This window comes from Bombina bombina, chromosome 5 (genome assembly GCF_027579735.1).
Source record: "Bombina bombina isolate aBomBom1 chromosome 5, aBomBom1.pri, whole genome shotgun sequence".
In the NCBI taxonomy this organism is placed as follows: Eukaryota; Metazoa; Chordata; class Amphibia; order Anura; family Bombinatoridae; genus Bombina; species Bombina bombina.
The window spans coordinates 409,036,998-409,056,462 of NC_069503.1; the positions used below are offsets into that span (position 1 = coordinate 409,036,998).

The window sequence follows — 19,465 nt, forward strand, 5'->3', positions numbered from 1 at the left end:
AGTGGGAACAAGGAGATTTCCCCAGGCCTGGAAAAACAAGCCTGCTACTGAACAGCCGGACAGATCCAAGACTATTAACATCTTGAAAACTGAGTAACCAAAATGCCAAGTCAAAGACGAGGACTAGGTTAAAAAACCGGACCCCCAAAACCAGGTGCTGGATCCAGACCAAAAACCTTGCGGAACAACCACAAAGCTACCTGGAAATTAAATTTGCACCTAAGTTGATGCATGCCAGACCCCCATGGGGTCTTGAACACTGATCTCTCATGAAGTATCCCAGTGGCTGTCCACTCAGCCCCAAAAAGCCTCTAAGATAACACCCACAAAGTCCAAAGACAAAGGAAGGACCCAAAAGAGATCAGAACTCCATGATTGAGAGAATATGACAGTCTCTAAAGATCCAGTCTGGATCAACCCTCAGAAAAACCTCAATGAATTAACGAATGAACGAGCAACCTAAAACTCCTATCGGTTGATGGTAAGAGTAACTGCAAAACAATCTCCCAGATCCCCAAGTAAATATGATCAAAAAGGGGATACTGCAAGGACAAAAACAGTCCCTAAGAACCTAGTCTCCGCAACCAGATGACCGAAAGTCCTACCCCAAAAGGGCAAAGGGAAGCAAAAAGCATAGCAATCCTCAAAATAGGAGGAGAGAAACAATGGCAAAAGAGATCTGAAAATCAGACAATCCAGAATATTCGCTCCCTACACCATGTACTAGAGATCTACATGCAGTCATCTGACCCTCCCCCCTCATGTGACCAAATGCAAAGAATGACTGGGGGAGGTATTTAAGCCTTTGGCTGGGGTGTATTTGCCGCCTCCTGGTGGCCAGGTTCTGTATTTCCCAAAAGTAATGAAGACAGCTGTGGACTCTCCCCGTTCTAAGAAGACATTTCTGGGATTCACGTCCCTTTAACTAATTAACTGCTGCTTAGAAAACACTTAGTACCACTGCGTGTTTAGGTTTTTTTGCTTCCCAAAGCACAGAGAACTCTGCCACTCCCTTATCCTCGCCCATTTTATTTTTTGTCTCATATAGCTTTGCATATGACCTAAGATTGGCACTGAGGATATATATAATAGAGGCCAATCTCAGTTCTCTTCTCAATCTACACGTCCTCATTAGGTTCCTTAATAAAGTCCCACGGGTTTCATTATCATTTGTATGCTGACTATACCCAAATCTACCTCTCTGCACCAGAACTATCTCCTTCCTTGTCACTAACCGTCTCTCTCATATCTCATCTTGGATGTCCTCTCATTACCTCAAGCTAAATCTCTCCAAAACGGAGCTCCTTATTTTCCACCCTTCTTCCAAAATCTCCACCCCCCCCCCCCCATGTCTCTAACGGTTGATAACTCCATCATTACCCCAACCTCACATGCCCAATGTCTTGGGGTAACACTTGACTTAGATCTTTCTTTTACTCACATTTAGTCCTTGGCTAAAGCCTGCCGCTTCCCTTTAAAAACATAGCTAAAATTAGACATTTCCTTACACAAGACACAACTAAGATTTTAATCGACTCTTTTATCCTTTCCCGCCTTGACTACTGCAACTCCATCCTGTCTGGTCTCCCTAGCTGCCGCCTAGCTCCTTTGCAATCCATAATGAATTACTCTGCCAGGCTCATCTTCCTTACACGTCACTCTTCATCTGCCGCACCTCTCTGCCAATCCCTTCACTGGCTTCCTCTTGCCTCCAGGATTAAACATAACATTCTTACTCTGACACACATAGCCCTCAATTGCATTGCTCCCCCTACATCTGACCTTGTCTCCAGATACTCTCCCTCATGCCCCCTTCGCTCCGCTCATTATCTCCTACTCTCCTCCTCTCGTTACCTCCTCACATTCCCATTTACAAGATTTCTCCAGACTGGCTCCCATTTTATGGAACTCTCTGCCTCGCTCCACAAGACTCTCCCCTAGTTTTAAAAGCTTCAAGTGCTCCCAAAAGACTCTACTCAGGGACGCATACAACCTAGCATGTAAGCCTATGAGCCCAGCTGTTTGTAGTTCACTTTCATAAAAAACTACTACAACAGTGCAACTCTCGGCAGGACCCTCTACCCATTTGATCCCTGTAATTGTTTTTTATATACCACCTATGTTCATAGCACTGCGGAACCTGTTGGCGCTCTACAAATACCTAATAATAATAAATAATAATAATACCCCGTACAAAATATCCCTTATCACCACAAAACAGAAAATTTGATTTTGCTTAAATTTTTTGACAAAGTGTAGGGAAAAAAAAAGGCTTTTGCAGCAGCCCAGGGGAAGAAGATTCGTATTCGAACAAAAGCTGTGACACGCTGCAAGTGATGCCGCGCAAGGTGAAGTAGCTGCTTCTCGCTGCGTCACTTCTGAAGTTCAAATATTTCAACTCTAAGCGCTCAGCTACGCGACCTGACGCAGCTGAGAGCGCAGAGATGAAAAGGCAGGACACACTGAGCACGCACAGCCGCATCATAACGCTGCGCCGCTCTCAGTGTGTCACAGCCTCTGTCCACCAACTAATCCTTATTTCATGAACAAAGTGAACCTGTGTCTTTCCAAAAAGCATTTAGTGTTACACTATTCCACACAAAATACAAATCACAAAACTCAATATTTTCACTTTCTTGACAAACTTGAATATTCAACAATTTCAATAACCAGAAATCAACTCAAATCTAACTAAATAAATATAAAATTAAGAAGAAATGTAAAACATAATAAACTGTAACAAAAAGAATGGATAAAGCATTGACAATGAACTTGCTGACTTGGCTAACCTTTTTGTGTTTCTAATTCACTTTCAACTTGGAGGAGTTCCATTTCCTTTGATTCAAGTTGCTGGTACAGGGTTTTTTTCGATTCCGCTTTCTCTTTCTCCTGTTAAAATAAACAAACAATTAAAATAAACCAGGCCAATCAACTCATGAATTAAAAAAATAAAATCATTACAACCCAAAGCTGTAAAGTTTAGAATAGCATTTGAAATGATACATCATAAAAAGCATGTGAAATCATTCTACTGTACACAGAAAATGTAGGACATCTGCTGCAAATAGTACTTACAACCTCAGTAGACAAAAAAAAAAGTTTATCAGGGTTTGATTTATTTCACTAAAGCATAGATCTACTGAAAGCAAAAAGTAACAGAAAACAATCTAGATCAAGATTGAAAACTAATTGTAAAATGGTACGGTAATCAACCAAAAGATATTTTGCTGCAGACGTATAGCTTTTGACAAAGTATTAATACAATACAAAATTATAAAATGGTACGACAGTCACCCAAAAGGTACTGGAAAAATGTTAATATTTAGAAAAATGTACAAGGATCTTTTTGCAGCAGACAAGTATAACTTTTGACAAACTATTTATATAATACAATGCATTAACAAATCTACATGGATATAGAAAAAGTTGATATACAAGATTCTTTTCAAATACAATTGAATGCATATAATGTGACAATAAAATATACTATTATTATTATTGCTTATTTATAAAGCGCCAGCATATTACGCAGCGCTGTAACATTAAAGGGACAGTAAACTTAAAAAATCTTATATAATTCTGCACTATGTGCTGAATTATGTAACATTATCTTAGTGACAGCTTGAAAAATCAAAAGATTTAAGAAATGTTATCCCCCAAAGTTACACTTACCTCCTTTCCTCTCCAGGCTCTTCTGAAAAAGGCCTTCTTTTGAAAAGTGGTTCGCGGGCACTCTGTCTAATCCCAGCATGCCCGATTGCACTATTGAACTAAATGTAGCGCACTTCCACTCTGGTAGCGGGAACAAGCTACTTTTAGTTCAATTGTGCAATCAGGCACGAAACGGTTTTCAAAAGAAGACCTGATCAGAAGAGCCTGGAGAGGAAAGCAGGTAAGTAACATTGGGGGGATGAAATCTATTAACTCTTTTTACTTTTCAAGCTGTCGCTAAGTTAATGTTACACAATTCTGCACATAGTGCAGTATTATGTAAATTTTTTTAAGTTTACTATCCCTTTAAGAATACAGAAGTGGAATACAATAATCAGAAGGCAATTATATAAATCATAATGGTGGAGGGCCCTGCCTTTGAGTCACAGTAAGCTGTAAACCATCTTTATGTAAAATGATCAACAGGACAGGTGGACTTGTGTTTTAATGCAATCAATACTTTATTACTGGACCAAATTATAACAGATAAGTGGAAGGCATTCTAGTAGAGCTTACAATCCAAATTATAAAACATTTTAGTATTTGATATAGAAGAATTATACTGGGTCCTCCAGTTTGAAAGAAGAAGACAAATACCCTAAAACCTTTAATAAGTTGTAAAAGAACAGTCCCAGATGAAGTAACCATCATAACTATTGGGATCATTCATGCAAATTTTTATTGCTAGTCGCTTAAATAACAGTGTCCGGTATCATGGGCTAAGCGACTAAAGAAGAAAAAGTATCTATAAAAAGTTCTTATTTCTTGAGTAATAAAAACTGAGGTACCAATGGTATTGGAGGAAAAATGTGATGGCAAATTTTTACATCTGAGATAAAGAATTTACTTTCACTATATGAGAGGATGAAGAGCTGTTGAAGAACCAATGCACCTGATGATTGTCAAGTTATTTTCTCAAATAAAAAGATAGATAGCCCCCCAAAAACGTAATTTCATACTAAACACCATTCTGTAAAGTTGCAAAAATATTATCCTCATTTCTAAAATATCTGAGGGTAACATGGATTCCTTCAAGTTCAATATTCACTGTATGATTTCACTTAAGCTGCTTCCCAGATACCATTTCTGAAATATGTCTTCATCTAAATCCACAATGGGTCTACAAATTTAACCCCTTGATGAAACAGTGTTTCTGAAGCTACCACTACATATGCGGTTTAAAATGATAAAGTAAAGGTATCCTTTGAAACGGACTTGCTTTCTTGTTCCACTTCTGTAAAGAATACTGCTACGGTTGTTTGTGTTTGCCATCTCGACTGGTTGAAAACATGAATTTCTGATATTGGCAATCCAATCCAGTTCCATTGTACTAATACTTGTCCAAATAGTACTTTGGATTACTGATATGTTTTTCAGCACAATTTGTTTTATTGAAGTACAGTTTTAATTAAGGCCACAGAAATTATTAACTACATATGTACACAAAATAAACGTTTCAAAGCATTTACACCTGTCATTAAGTTAGAAGAATATGCATTGTTTTGCAGGCCCGGGACAAGACTTTTGAATGCGGTTTATCTTACTTTCGTTACTATAGTAAATTAGGGACAGGTGTAAACTCCATATAACTCCAGCATAATTTATCTAATTGGTTTGTAGCGTGTATGATTGTAAGGGTTCTTGTATTGCACAGAATACAGTCCAGTCTTTCTGGAGAGAGTGGGAAATTGCAGGAAAATTATGCAAACTTTTTGAATTATACTTTATGAAATATTTTATGGGGAACAACATTTTTAAAGGGGCACTAAAGTCAAAATTAAACTTTCATGATGCAGACAGAGTATGCAGTTTTAAAAGAAAACCCAATTTACTTCAGTATTCAAATTGTACACAGTATTTTTATATGCACAATTCTGAGGCACCAGTTACTACTGAAATAGTGTTCACAGTGTATACGTATATTAGTCTGTGATTGGCTGTTACATGATACAGGATGCCTTTTTAATATGCACTTGTTAATTATGCAATTCTACTGTATTTGATGCTCCTTTAAAATTAATATCCCTTTAAGTAGGCTGTATCTTGTACAAAGTTGTGATTTCTAACTACATTTAAACTTTATTTTTCACAGTTGCCTATTTTGTTAGATACCAGACAGCTTTAGATCAAGTCATTTGACCAAAACCACAAACTGATATTTCCAAATATAATACTATACTAATATGAAATAGTAAATTGTAGGTACTTAATTAATGTCCCTCATTTTTTAGTAGGGCAAAACCAACACATCTTTCATCAGTATGCTCATGGTTACCTACTACATTCTAGACGTGCATTAAGTGAATAAATGTTAAATATGGTTGAGGTTTGGGGAATTTGGCTTTTTTTGACACAAATATCTGAATTTACACATGTTTACTAATATATCTGGCACAGAAAAGAGCAGAATGACGTAGACAGCAGACATTATCAGCATTGATTTAGTAAACAAATGCTGAAATGCATAGGTCTTCTAAATTCCCCTATGTTTGTTAAATAGGGTCATATCGGTCTACCATTGGTTAAAATTAGTTCTTAATCTATTTAAGGTGGTATCATTACATTGAAAGTATAGCAGTCCTACTGCTTAAAGCTAAAACACCAATCCAGCTTAACCCTTATTTAATGCCAATACCATAAATGGACAGTAAATACCTTGCAATTACAAGACATTTCTGTATTTTTGCTGTAGAACATATAAACATTGTCTAAATGTTTTAAAACAGATTAACAGCCTTTTTACTGCATTTGTTTATCAATAGCAAAACTCCACCATCTCAGGTTGTTTACTGCCCCTTTAAAAGAAAATGTATGCTTACCTGATAAATTTATTTCTTTTTTGACACGATCATCTAATTACTACTACTTTTTGTCCATGGATCATCTAATTACTACTGGGAGTATCACTCCTGCCCAGCAGGAGGCGCCAAAGAGCACCACAGCAAAGCTGTTAAATATCACCTCCCTTCCCTCCCACTCCAGTCAATCGACCTTAGTAAAGGAGAGAAAGGAAGTAAAAAGGTGCAGAAGTGTCTGAAGTTTATAACAAACCAACAACCTGTCTATATAGAACAGTGCGGGCCGTGGACTCATGTCAAAAAAGCATACATTTTCTTTTTAGTGACACAATGAGTTCACGGATCATCTAATTACTACTGGGAATCAACACCCAAGCTAGAGTACACGGATGATAAGGGAGGGACAAGACAGGGAACCTAAACGGAAGGCACCACTGCTTGAAGAACCTTTCTCCCAAAAGTGGCCTCAGCCGAGGCAAAAGTGTCAAATTTATAAAACTTTGAAAAAGCTTCCACAGAAGTTTCATTTTTGAATGCCCATGAGGAAGAAACAGCCCTCGTGGAATGAGACTTAATTCTCTCTGGAGGCTGCTGTCCAGCAGTCTCATAGCCAAAACGTATGATAATCTTCAGCCAAAAAGAAAGAGAAGTAGCCATGGCTTTCTGTCCCTTACTTTTCCAGAGAACACCACAAATAAGGCAGAAGACTGACGAAAATCCTTAGTCGCCTGTAGGTAAAATGTTAGCGCACGTACCACATCTAAATTGTGCAGAAGCCGTTCCTTCTGAGAAGAAGAATTAAGACACAAGGAAGGAACAACAATCTCCTGATTAATGTTCCGGTCAGAAACTACTTTAGGAAGAAATCCTAATTTTGTACGTAAAACTACCTTATCTGAATGAAAAATAAGGTAAGGAGACTCATACTGCAATGCCGTGAGCTCAGACACTCTACGAGCAGATGAAATAGCAACAAGAAACAAAACTTTCCAAGATAACAACCTAATATCTAAGGAATGCATAGGCTCAAACGGAGCCCCTTGAAGAACTTTAAGAACTAAATTAAGACTCCATGGAAGAGTAACTGGTTTAAACACAGGCCTGATCCTGACCAAGGCCTGACAAAAAGATTGCACGTCTGGTACGTCCGCCAGACGCTTATGTAACAAAATAGACAAGGCAGATATTTGACCCTTTAGGGAACTTTTCGACAATCCTTTCTCCAAACCCTCTTGGAGAAATGATAAAATTCTAGGAATCCTAACTCTACTCCAAGAGTAGCCCTTGGATTCACACCAATAGAGATAATTATGCCATATCTTGTAGTAAATCCTAGTTACAGGTTTACAAGCCTGAATCATGGTCTCTATGACCGATTCTGAAAAGCCCCGCTTGGATAAAATTAAGCGTTCTCCAAGCAGTCAGCTTCAAAAAAACAGAATTTATGCTTACCTGATAAATTACTTTCTCCAACGGTGTGTCCGGTCCACGGCGTCATCCTTACTTGTGGGATATCTCTTCCCCAACAGGAAATGGCAAAGAGTCCCAGCAAAGCTGGCCATATAGTCCCTCCTAGGCTCCGCTCACCCCAGTCATTCGACCGACGGACAGGAGGAAATATATATAGGAGAAACCATATGGTACCGTGGTGACTGTAGTTAGAGAAACCGGACACACCGTGGACCGGACACACCGTTGGAGAAAGTAATTTATCAGGTAAGCATAAATTCTGTTTTCTCCAACATTGGTGTGTCCGGTCCACGGCGTCATCCATACTTGTGGGAACCAATACCAAAGCTTTAGGACACGGATGAAGGGAGGGAGCAAATCAGGTTACCTAAACGGAAGGCACCACAGCTTGCAAAACCTTTCTCCCAAAAATAGCCTCCGAAGAAGCAAAAGTATCAAATTTGTAAAATTTGGCAAAAGTGTGCAGTGAAGACCAAGCCGCTGCCTTACATATCTGGTCAACAGAAGCCTCGTTCTTGAAGGCCCATGTGGAAGCCACAGCCCTAGTGGAGTGAGCTGTGATTCTTTCAGGAGGCTGCCGTCCGGCAGTCTCATAAGCCAATCGGATGATGCTTTTAAGCCAAAAGGAAAGAGAGGTAGAAGTCGCTTTTTGACCTCTCCTTTTACCAGAATAAACAACAAACAAGGAAGAAGTTTGTCTGAAATCTTTTGTAGCCTCTAAATAGAATTTTAGAGCACAGACTACGTCCAAATTATGTAACAAACGTTCCTTCTTTGAAACTGGATTCGGACATAAAGAAGGAACAACTATCTCCTGGTTAATATTTTTGTTAGAAACAACCTTAGGAAGAAAACCAGGCTTAGTACGCAAAACCACCTTATCTGCATGGAACACCAGATAGGGCGGAGAACACTGCAGAGCAGATAACTCTGAAACTCTTCTAGCAGAAGAAATTGCAACCAAAAACAAAACTTTCCAAGATAGTAACTTAATATCTATGGAATGTAAAGGTTCAAACGGAACCCCTTGAAGAACTGAAAGAACTAGATTTAGACTCCAGGGAGGAGTCAAAGGTCTGTAAACAGGCTTGATCCTAACCAGAGCCTGAACAAATGCTTGAACATCTGGCACAGCTGCCAGTCTTTTGTGTAGTAAGACAGATAAAGCAGAGATCTGTCCCTTTAGAGAACTTGCAGATAATCCTTTCTCCAAACCTTCTTGTAGAAAGGAGAGAATCTTAGGAATTTTATCTTATTCCATGGGAATCCTTTGGATTCACACCAACAGATATATCTTTTCCATATTTTATGGTAAATCTTTCTAGTTACCGGTTTTCTGGCCTGAACCAGAGTATCTATCACAGAATCTGAAAACCCACGCTTCGATAGAATCAAGCATTCAATCTCCAAGCCGTCAGCTGGAGGGAGACCAGATTTGGATGTTCGAATGGACCCTGAACAAGAAGGTCCTGTCTCAAAGGTAGCTTCCATGGTGGAACCGATGACATATTCACCAGGTCTGCATACCAAGTCCTGTGTGGCCACGCAGGAGCTCTCAAGATCACAGAGGCCCTCTCCTGATTGATCCTGGCTACCAGCCTGGGAATGAGAGGAAACGGTGGAAATACATAAGCTAGGTTGAAGGTCCAAGGTGCTACTAGTGCATCTACTAGAGTCGCCTTGGGATCCCTGGATCTGGACCCGTAGCAAGGAACCTTGAAGTTCTGACGAGACGTCATCAGATCCATGTCTGGAATGCCCCATAATTGGGTTATTTGGGCAAAGATCTCCGGGTGGAGTTCCCACTCCCCCGGATGGAATGTCTGACGACTCAGAAAATCCGCCTCCCAGTTTTCCACACCTGGGATGTGGATCGCAGACAGGTGGCAGGAGTGATCCTCCGCCCATTGAATTATTTTGGTCACTTCTTTCATCGCCAGGGAACTCCTTGTTCCCCCCTGATGATTGATATACGCAACGGTCGTCATGTTGTCTGATTGGAACCTTATGAATCTGGCCTTTGCTAGTTGAGGCCAAGCCCTGAGAGCATTGAATATCGCTCTCAGCTCCAGAATGTTTATCGGGAGAAGAGACTCTTCCCGAGACCATAGACCCTGAGCTTTCAGGGATTCCCAGACCGCGCCCCAGCCCACTAGACTGGCGTCGGTCGTGACAATGACCCACTCTGGTCTGCGGAAGCTCATTCCCTGGGACAGATGGTCCAGGGTCAGCCACCAACGGAGTGAATCTCTGGTCTTCTGATCTACTTGAATCATTGGAGACAAGTCTGTATAATCCCCATTCCACTGTTTGAGCATGTACAGTTGTAATGGTCTTAGATGAATTTGTGCAAAAGGAACTATGTCCATTGCTGCAACCATCAACCCTACTACTTCCATGCACTGCGCTATGGAAGGACGAGGAACAGAATGAAGAGCTTGACAAGAGCTAAGAAGTTTTGATTTTCTGACCTCTGTCAGAAAAATCCTCATTTCTAAGGAATCTATTATTGTTCCCAAGAAGGGAACTCTTGTCGACGGAGACAGAGAACTTTTTTCTATGTTCACCTTCCATCCGTGTGATCTGAGAAAGGCCAGAACGATGTCTGTATGAGCCTTTGCTTTTGACAGGGACGACGCTTGTATTAGAATGTCGTCCAAGTAAGGTACTACTGCAATGCCCCTCGGTCTTAGAACCGCTAGAAGGGACCCTAGCACCTTTGTGAAAATCCTTGGAGCAGTGGCTAACCCGAATGGGAGGGCCACAAACTGGTAATGCTTGTCCAGAAAAGCGAACCTTAGGAACTGATGATGTTCTTTGTGGATAGGAATATGTAGGTACGCATCCTTTAGATCCACGGTAGTCATAAATTGACTTTCCTGGATAGTGGGTAGAATCGTTCGAATGGTTTCCATCTTGAACGATGGTACCCTGAGAAATTTGTTTAGGATCTTCAAATCCAAAATTGGTCTGAAAGTTCCCTCTTTTTTGGGAACTACGAACAGATTGGAATAAAATCCCATTCCTTGTTCCTTTATTGGAACTGGGTGTATCACTCCCATCTTTAACAGGTCTTCTACACAATGTAAGAATGCCTGTCTCTTTATTTGGTTTGAGGATAAGTGAGACATGTGGAACCTTCCCCTTGGGGGTAGTTCCTTGAATTCCAGGAGATAACCTTGAGAAACTATTTCTAGCGCCCAGGGATCCTGAACATCTCTTGCCCAAGCCTGAGCAAAGAGAGAGTCTGCCCCCCACTAGATCCGGTCCCGGATCAGGGGCTACTCCTTCATGCTGTTTTGTTAGCAGCGGCAGGCTTCTTGGCCTGCTTACCCTTGTTCCAGCCTTGCATCGGTTTCCAGGCTGGTTTGGGTTGTGAGGCATTACCCTCTTGCTTAGAGGATGCAGAATTAGAGGCCGGTCCGTTCCTGAAATTGCGAAAGGAACGAAAATTAGACTTATTTTTGGCCTTGAAAGACCTATCTTGTGGAAGGGCGTGGCCCTTTCCCCCAGTGATGTCTGAAATAATCTCTTTCAATTCTGGTCCAAATAGAGTTTTACCTTTGAAAGGGATGTTAAGCAATTTTGTCTTGGATGACACATCCGCTGACCAAGACTTTAGCCAAAGCGCTCTGCGCGCCACAATAGCAAACCCTGAATTTTTCGCCGCTAATCTAGCTAATTGCAAAGCGGCATCTAAAATAAAAGAGTTAGCCAATTTAAGTGCGTGAACTCTGTCCATAACCTCCTCATATGGAGTCTCTCTACTGAGTGACTTTTCTAGTTCCTCGAACCAGAACCACGCTGCTGTAGTGACAGGAACAATGCACGAAATGGGTTGTAGAAGGTAACCTTGCTGTACAAAAATCTTTCTTCTGTTATGTGTGATCAGTCCACGGGTCATCATTACTTCTGGGATATAACTCCTCCCCAACAGGAAATGCAAGAGGATTCACCCAGCAGAGCTGCATATAGCTCCTCCCCTCTACGTCACTCCCAGTCATTCTCTTGCACCCAACGACTAGATAGGATGTGTGAGAGGACTATGGTGATTATACTTAGTTTTTATAACTTCAATCAAAAGTTTGTTATTTTACAATAGCACCGGAGCGTGTTATTGCCTCTCTGGCAGAGTTTGAAGAAGAATCTACCAGAGTTTTTACTATGATTTTAACCGGAGTAGTTAAGATCATATTGCTGTTTCTCGGCCATCTGAGGGAGGTAAAAGCTTCAGATCAGGGGACAGCGGGCAGATGAATCTGCATTGAGGTATGTAGCAGTTTTTATTTTCTGAATGGAATTGATGAGAAAATCCTGCCATACCGTTATAATGACATGTATGTATACTCTACACTTCAGTATTCTGGGGATGGTATTTCACTGGAATTACTCTGTTAAAAGTACATTAAACCTTTTAATAGGTATTTATTATGTTAAACGTTTTTGCTGGAATGTAGAATCGTTTGCATTTTCTGAGGTACTGAGTGAATAAATGTTTGGGCATTATTTTTCCACTTGGCAGTTGCTTGTTTTAATTGTGACAGTTTCGTTTCTCTCTCACTGCTGTGTGTGAGGGGGAGGGGCCGTTTTTGGCGCTCTTTGCTACGCATCAAAAATTTCCAGTCAGTTACTCTTGTATTTCCTGCATGATCCGGTTCATCTCTAACAGAACTCAGGGGTCTTCAAACTTCTTTGGAGGGAGGTAGATTCTCTCAGCAGAGCTGTGAGACTTATATATTGACTGTGATTAAAAACGTTGCTCTGTAATTTTTATGCTTCAAATTTAATTATTGTTACTTTACTAATGGGAACAAACCTTTGCTAAAAGTTGTGTTGTTTTTAAGGATTGATGCTATAACTGTTTTTTTCAGTTCATTATTTCAACTGTCATTTAATCGTTTAGTGCTTCTTTGAGGCACAGTACGTTTTTGTTAAATAAGATTGTAACCAAGTTGCAAGTTTATTGCTAGTGTGTTAAACATGTCTGATTCAGAGGAAGATACCTGTGTCATTTGTTCCAATGCCAAGGTGGAGCCCAATAGAAATTTATGTACTAACTGTATTGATGCTACTTTAAATAAAAGCCAATCTGTACAAATTGAACAAATTTCACCAAACAGCGAGGGGAGAGTTATGCCGACTAACTCGCCTCACGTGTCAGTACCTGCATCTCCCGCCCGGGAGGTGCGTGATATTGTGGCGCCTAGTACATCTGGGCGGCCATTACAGATAACATTACAAGATATGGCTACTGTTATGACCGAAGTTTTGGCTAAATTACCAGAACTAAGAGGCAAGCGTGATCACTCTGGGGTGAGAACAGAGTGCGCTGATAATACTAGGGCCATGTCTGATACTGCGTCACAGCTTGCAGAGCATGAGGACGGAGAGCTTCATTCTGTGGGTGACGGTTCTGATCCAAACAGATTGGATTCAGATATTTCAAATTTTAAATTTAAATTGGAGAACCTCCGTGTATTACTAGGGGAGGTTTTAGCGGCTCTTAATGATTGTAACACTGTTGCAATACCAGAGAAATTGTGTAGGTTGGATAAATACTTTGCGGTACCGGCGAGTACTGACGTTTTTCCTATACCTAAGAGACTAACTGAAATTGTTACTAAGGAGTGGGATAGACCCGGTGTGCCGTTCTCACCCCCTCCAATATTTAGAAAGATGTTTCCAATAGACGCCACCACACGGGACTTATGGCAAACGGTCCCTAAGGTGGAGGGAGCAGTTTCTACTTTAGCTAAGCGTACCACTATCCCGGTGGAGGATAGCTGTGCTTTTTCAGATCCAATGGATAAAAAATTAGAGGGTTACCTTAAGAAAATGTTTGTTCAACAAGGTTTTATATTGCAACCCCTTGCATGCATCGCGCCGATTACGGCTGCGGCAGCATTTTGGATTGAGTCTCTGGAAGAGAACCTTAGTTCAGCTACGCTGGACGACATTACGGACAGGCTTAGAGTCCTTAAACTAGCTAATTCATTCATTTCGGAGGCCGTAGTACATTTAACCAAACTTACGGCTAAGAACTCAGGATTCGCCATTCAGGCACGTAGGGCGCTGTGGCTAAAATCCTGGTCAGCTGATGTAACTTCTAAGTCCAAATTACTTAATATACCTTTCAAGGGGCAAACTTTATTTGGGCCCGGTTTGAAAGAAATTATCGCTGACATTACAGGAGGTAAGGGCCACGCCCTGCCTCAAGACAAAGCCAAAGCTAAGGCTAGACAGTCTAATTTTCGTCCCTTTCGGAATTTCAAAGCAGGAGCAGCACCAACTTCCACTGCACCAAAACAGGAAGGAGCTGTTGCTCGTTACAGACAAGGCTGGAAACCTAACCAGTCCTGGAACAAGGGCAAGCAGGCCAGGAAACCTGCTGCTGCCCCAAAGACAGCATGAACCGAGGGCCCCCGATCCGGGACCGGATCTAGTGGGGGGCAGACTCTCTCTCTTCGCCCAGGCTTGGGCAAGAGATGTTCAGGATCCCTGGGCGCTAGAGATCATATCTCAGGGATACCTTCTAGACTTCAAATTCTCTCCCCCAAGAGGGAGATTTCATCTGTCAAGGTTGTCAACAAACCAGATAAAGAAAGAAGCGTTTCTACGCTGTGTACAAGATCTGTTATTAATGGGAGTGATCCATCCGGTTCCGCGGTCGGAACAAGGACAAGGGTTTTACTCAAACCTGTTTGTGGTTCCCAAAAAAGAGGGAACTTTCAGGCCAATCTTGGATTTAAAGATCCTAAACAAATTCCTAAGAGTTCCATCGTTCAAAATGGAAACTATTCGGACAATCTTACCCATGATCCAAAAGGGTCAGTACATGACCACAGTGGATTTAAAGGATGCTTACCTTCACATACCGATTCACAAAGACCATTACCGGTATCTAAGGTTTGCCTTCTTAGACAGGCATTACCAGTTTGTAGCTCTTCCATTCGGATTGGCTACGGCTCCAAGAATCTTCACAAAGGTTCTGGGTGCCCTTCTGGCGGTACTAAGACCGCGAGGAATTTCGGTAGCTCCGTACCTAGACGACATTCTGATACAAGCTTCAAGCTTTCAAACTGCCAAGTCTCATACAGAGTTAGTTCTGGCATTTCTAAGGTCGCATGGATGGAAAGTGAACGAAAAGAAGAGTTCTCTCTTTCCTCTCACAAGAGTTCCATTCTTGGGGACTCTTATAGATTCTGTAGAAATGAAGATTTATCTGACAGAAGACAGATTAACAAAGCTTCTAAATGCATGCCGTGTCCTTCATTCCATTCAACTCCCGTCAGTAGCTCAATGCATGGAGGTGATCGGCTTAATGGTAGCAGCAATGGACATAGTACCCTTTGCACGTCTACATCTCAGACCGCTGCAATTGTGCATGCTGAGTCAGTGGAATGGGGATTACTCAGACTTGTCCCCTACTCTGAATCTGGATCAAGAGACCAGAAACTCTCTTCTATGGTGGCTTTCTCGGCCACATCTGTCCAGGGGCATGCCATTCAGCAGGCCGGACTGGACAATTGTAACAGACGCCAGCCTACTAGGTTGGGGCGCTGTCTGGAATTCTCTGAAGGCTCAGGGACAATGGAGTCAGGAGGAAAGTCTCCTGCCAATAAACATTCTGGAATTGAGAGCAGTTCTCAATGCCCTTCTGGCTTGGCCCCAGTTAAAAACTCGGGGGTTCATCAGGTTTCAGTCGGACAACATCACGACTGTAGCTTACATCAACCATCAGGGAGGGACAAGAAGCTCCCTAGCAATGATGGAAGTATCAAAGATAATTCGCTGGGCAGAGTCTCACTCTTGCCACCTGTCAGCAATCCACATCCCGGGAGTGGAGAACTGGGAGGCGGATTTCTTGAGTCGCCAGACTTTTCATCCGGGGGAGTGGGAACTTCATCCGGAGGTCTTTGCCCAAATACTTCGACGTTGGGGCAAACCAGAGATAGATCTCATGGCGTCTCGCCAGAACGCCAAACTTCCTCGCTACGGGTCCAGATCCAGGGATCCGGGAGCGGTTCTGATAGATGCTTTGACAGCACCTTGGAACTTCGGGATGGCTTATGTGTTTCCACCCTTCCCGCTGCTTCCTCGATTGATTGCCAAAATCAAACAGGAGAGAGCATCAGTGATTCTAATAGCGCCTGCATGGCCACGCAGGACTTGGTATGCAGATCTAGTGGACATGTCATCCTGTCCGCCTTGGTCTCTACCTCTAAGACAGGACCTTCTGATACAGGGTCCATTCAAACATCAAAATCTAACTTCTCTGAAGCTGACTGCTTGGAAATTGAACGCTTGATTTTATCAAAACGTGGGTTTTCTGAGTCGGTTATTGATACCCTGATACAGGCTAGGAAGCCTGTTACCAGAAGGATTTACCATAAGATATGGCGTAAATACCTATACTGGTGCGAATCCAAGGGTTACTCCTGGAGTAAGGTTAGGATTCCTAGGATATTGTCCTTTCTACAAGAAGGTTTAGAAAAGGGTTTATCGGCTAGCTCATTAAAGGGACAGATCTCAGCTCTGTCCATCTTGTTACACAGGCGTCTGTCAGAAAATCCAGACGTCCAGGTTTTTTGTCAGGCTTTAGCTAGGATCAAGCCTGTGTTTAAAACTGTTGCTCCGCCATGGAGTTTAAACCTTGTTCTTAACGTTCTACAAGGAGTTCCGTTTGAACCCCTTCATTCCATTGACATAAAGTTGTTATCTTGGAAAGTGTTATTTTTAATGGCTATTTCTTCGGCTCGGAGAGTCTCTGAGTTATCAGCTTTACATTGTGATTCTCCTTATTTGATTTTTCATTCAGATAAGGTAGTTCTGCGTACAAAACCTGGGTTCTTACCTAAGGTAGTCACTAACAGGAACATCAATCAAGAGATCGTGGTGCCTTCCCTGTGCCCGAATCCTTCTTCAAAGAAGGAACGTCTTCTACACAATCTGGATGTAGTTCGTGCCCTCAAGTTCTACTTGCAGGCAACTAAGGATTTTCGACAAACGTCTTCCCTGTTTGTCGTGTACGCTGGTCAGAGGAGAGGTCATAAGGCTTCGGCTACCTCTCTCTCCTTCTGGCTTCGTAGCATAATTCGTTTAGCCTATGAGACTGCTGGACAGCAGCCTCCTGAAAGAATTACAGCTCATTCTACTAGAGCTGTGGCTTCCACTTGGGCCTTTAAGAATGAGGCCTCTGTTGAACAGATTTGCAAGGCTGCAACTTGGTCTTCGCTTCATACTTTTTCCAAATTTTACAAATTTGACACTTTTGCTTCTTCGGAGGCTATTTTTGGGAGAAAGGTTCTTCAGGCAGTGGTTCCTTCTGTATAATGAGCCTGCCTATCCCTCCCGTCATCCGTGTACTTTTGCTTTGGTATTGGTATCCCAGAAGTAATGATGACCCGTGGACTGATCACACATAACAGAAGAAAACATAATTTATGCTTACCTGATAAATTCCTTTCTTCTGTTGTGTGATCAGTCCACGGCCCGCCCTGTTTTTTAAGGCAGGTAAATATCTTTTAAATTATACTCCAGTCACCACTTCACCCTTGGTTTCTCCTTTCTCGTTGATTCTTGGTCGAATGACTGGGAGTGACGTAGAGGGGAGGAGCTATATGCAGCTCTGCTGGGTGAATCCTCTTGCATTTCCTGTTGGGGAGGAGTTATATCCCAGAAGTAATGATGACCCGTGGACTGATCACACAACAGAAGAAAGGAATTTATCAGGTAAGCATAAATTATGTTTTTTAAGCAAACCTTCCAATTTTTTATCCATAGGATCTTTGAAAGCACAACTATCTTCGATAGGAATAGTAGTGCGTTTGTTTAGAGTAGAAACTGCCCCCTCGACCTTAGGGACTGTCTGCCATAAGTCCTTTCTGGGGTCGACCATAGGAAATAATTTCTTAAATATAGGGGGGGGGAACAAAAGGTATGCCGGGCTTTTCCCACTCCTTATTTACTATGTCCGCCACCCGCTTGGGTATAGGAAAAGCGTCGGGGTGCACCGGAACCTCTAGGAACTTGTCCATCTTACATAATTTCTCTGGAATGAACAAGTTGTCACAATCATCCAGAGTAGATAACACCTCCTTAAGCAGTGCGCGGAGATGTTCTAATTTAAATTTAAATGTCACAACATCAGGTTCAGCTTGTTGAGAAATTTTTCCTGAATCTGAAATTTCTCCATCTGACAAAACCTCCCTCATGGCCCCTTCAGATTGGTGTGAGGGTATGACAGAACAATTATCATCAGCGCCCTCCTGCTCTTCAGTGTTTAAAACAGAGCAATCGCGCTTTCTCTGATAAGTAGGCATTTTGGATAAAATATTTGCTATGGAGTTATCCATTACAGCCGTTAATTGTTGCATGGTAATAAGTATTGGCGCACTAGATGTACTAGGGGCCTCCTGCGTGGGCAAAACTGGTGTAGACACAGTAGGAGATGATGTAGTATCATGTTTACTCCCCTCATCTGAGGAATCATCTTGGGCAATTTCATTATCTGTGGCAGTACTGTCCTTACTTTGTTTGGACGATATGGCACAATTATCACATAAATTTAAATGGGGAGACACATTGGCTTTCATACATATAGAACATAGCTTATCTGAAGGTACAGACATGTTAAACAGGCTTAAACTTGTCAACAAAGCACAAAAAACGTTTTAAAACAAAACCGTTACTGTCTCTTTAAATTTTAAACAGAAAACACTTTATTACTGAATATGTGAAAAAGTATGAAGGAATTGTTCAAAAATTACCAAAATTTCACCACAGTGTCTTAAAGCATTAACAGTATTGCACACCAAATTTCAGAGCTTTAACCCTTAAAATAACGGAACCGGAGCCGTTTATAAATTTAACCCCTATACAGTCCCAGCTATAGTCTTTGCTGAGACCCAACCAAGCCCAGAGGGGAATACGATACCAATTGACGCCTTCTAGAAGCTTTTCCAGCAATTTTTAGATCCTCACACATACATCTGCATGCCCTGCTCTCAAAAAACAACTGCGCAGTAATGGCGCGAAAATGAGGCTCAGTCTACAACTAGGAAGGCCCCCTGACTGGAAAAGGTGTCTAACACAGTGCCTGCCGTTTAATAAACGTTCCCCAAGTTTATAAATGCAAATTGTCAGCATAAATATGAATAAAATGCCCAAATAAAGCAATCGATTTAGCCCATAAAAATGTCTACCAGTTTTTTTGCCCATAATAAGCCCTTTATTCTGTTTGTTTGACTAAGAAAATGGCTTACCGGTCCCCATGAGGGGAAATGACAGCCTTCCAGCATTACATCGTCTTGTTAGAAATATGGCTAGTCATACCTTAAGCAGAAAAGTCTGCTAACTGCTTCCCCCAACTGAAGTTACTTCATCTCAACAGTCCTATGTGGAAACAGCAATCGATTTTAGTTACTGTCTGCTAAAATCATCTTCCTCTCACAAACAGAAATCTTCATCCTTTTCTGTTTCAGAGT

General features: G+C 41.6%; 1 protein-coding gene across 2 annotated transcripts in view; it reads right to left on the minus strand.

Annotated features, from left to right (window-relative positions):
* Nucleotides 1-19,465, minus strand: part of AZI2 (5-azacytidine induced 2) — a 192,636-nt gene that overhangs the window by 51,719 nt on the left and 121,452 nt on the right. For both annotated transcript variants that reach the window (XM_053714247.1, XM_053714246.1), the window contains one exon: nt 2,790-2,889. In XM_053714247.1, coding sequence (XP_053570222.1) covers nt 2,790-2,889 — 100 coding nt within the window. The remainder of the gene's footprint in view (nt 1-2,789; nt 2,890-19,465) is intronic.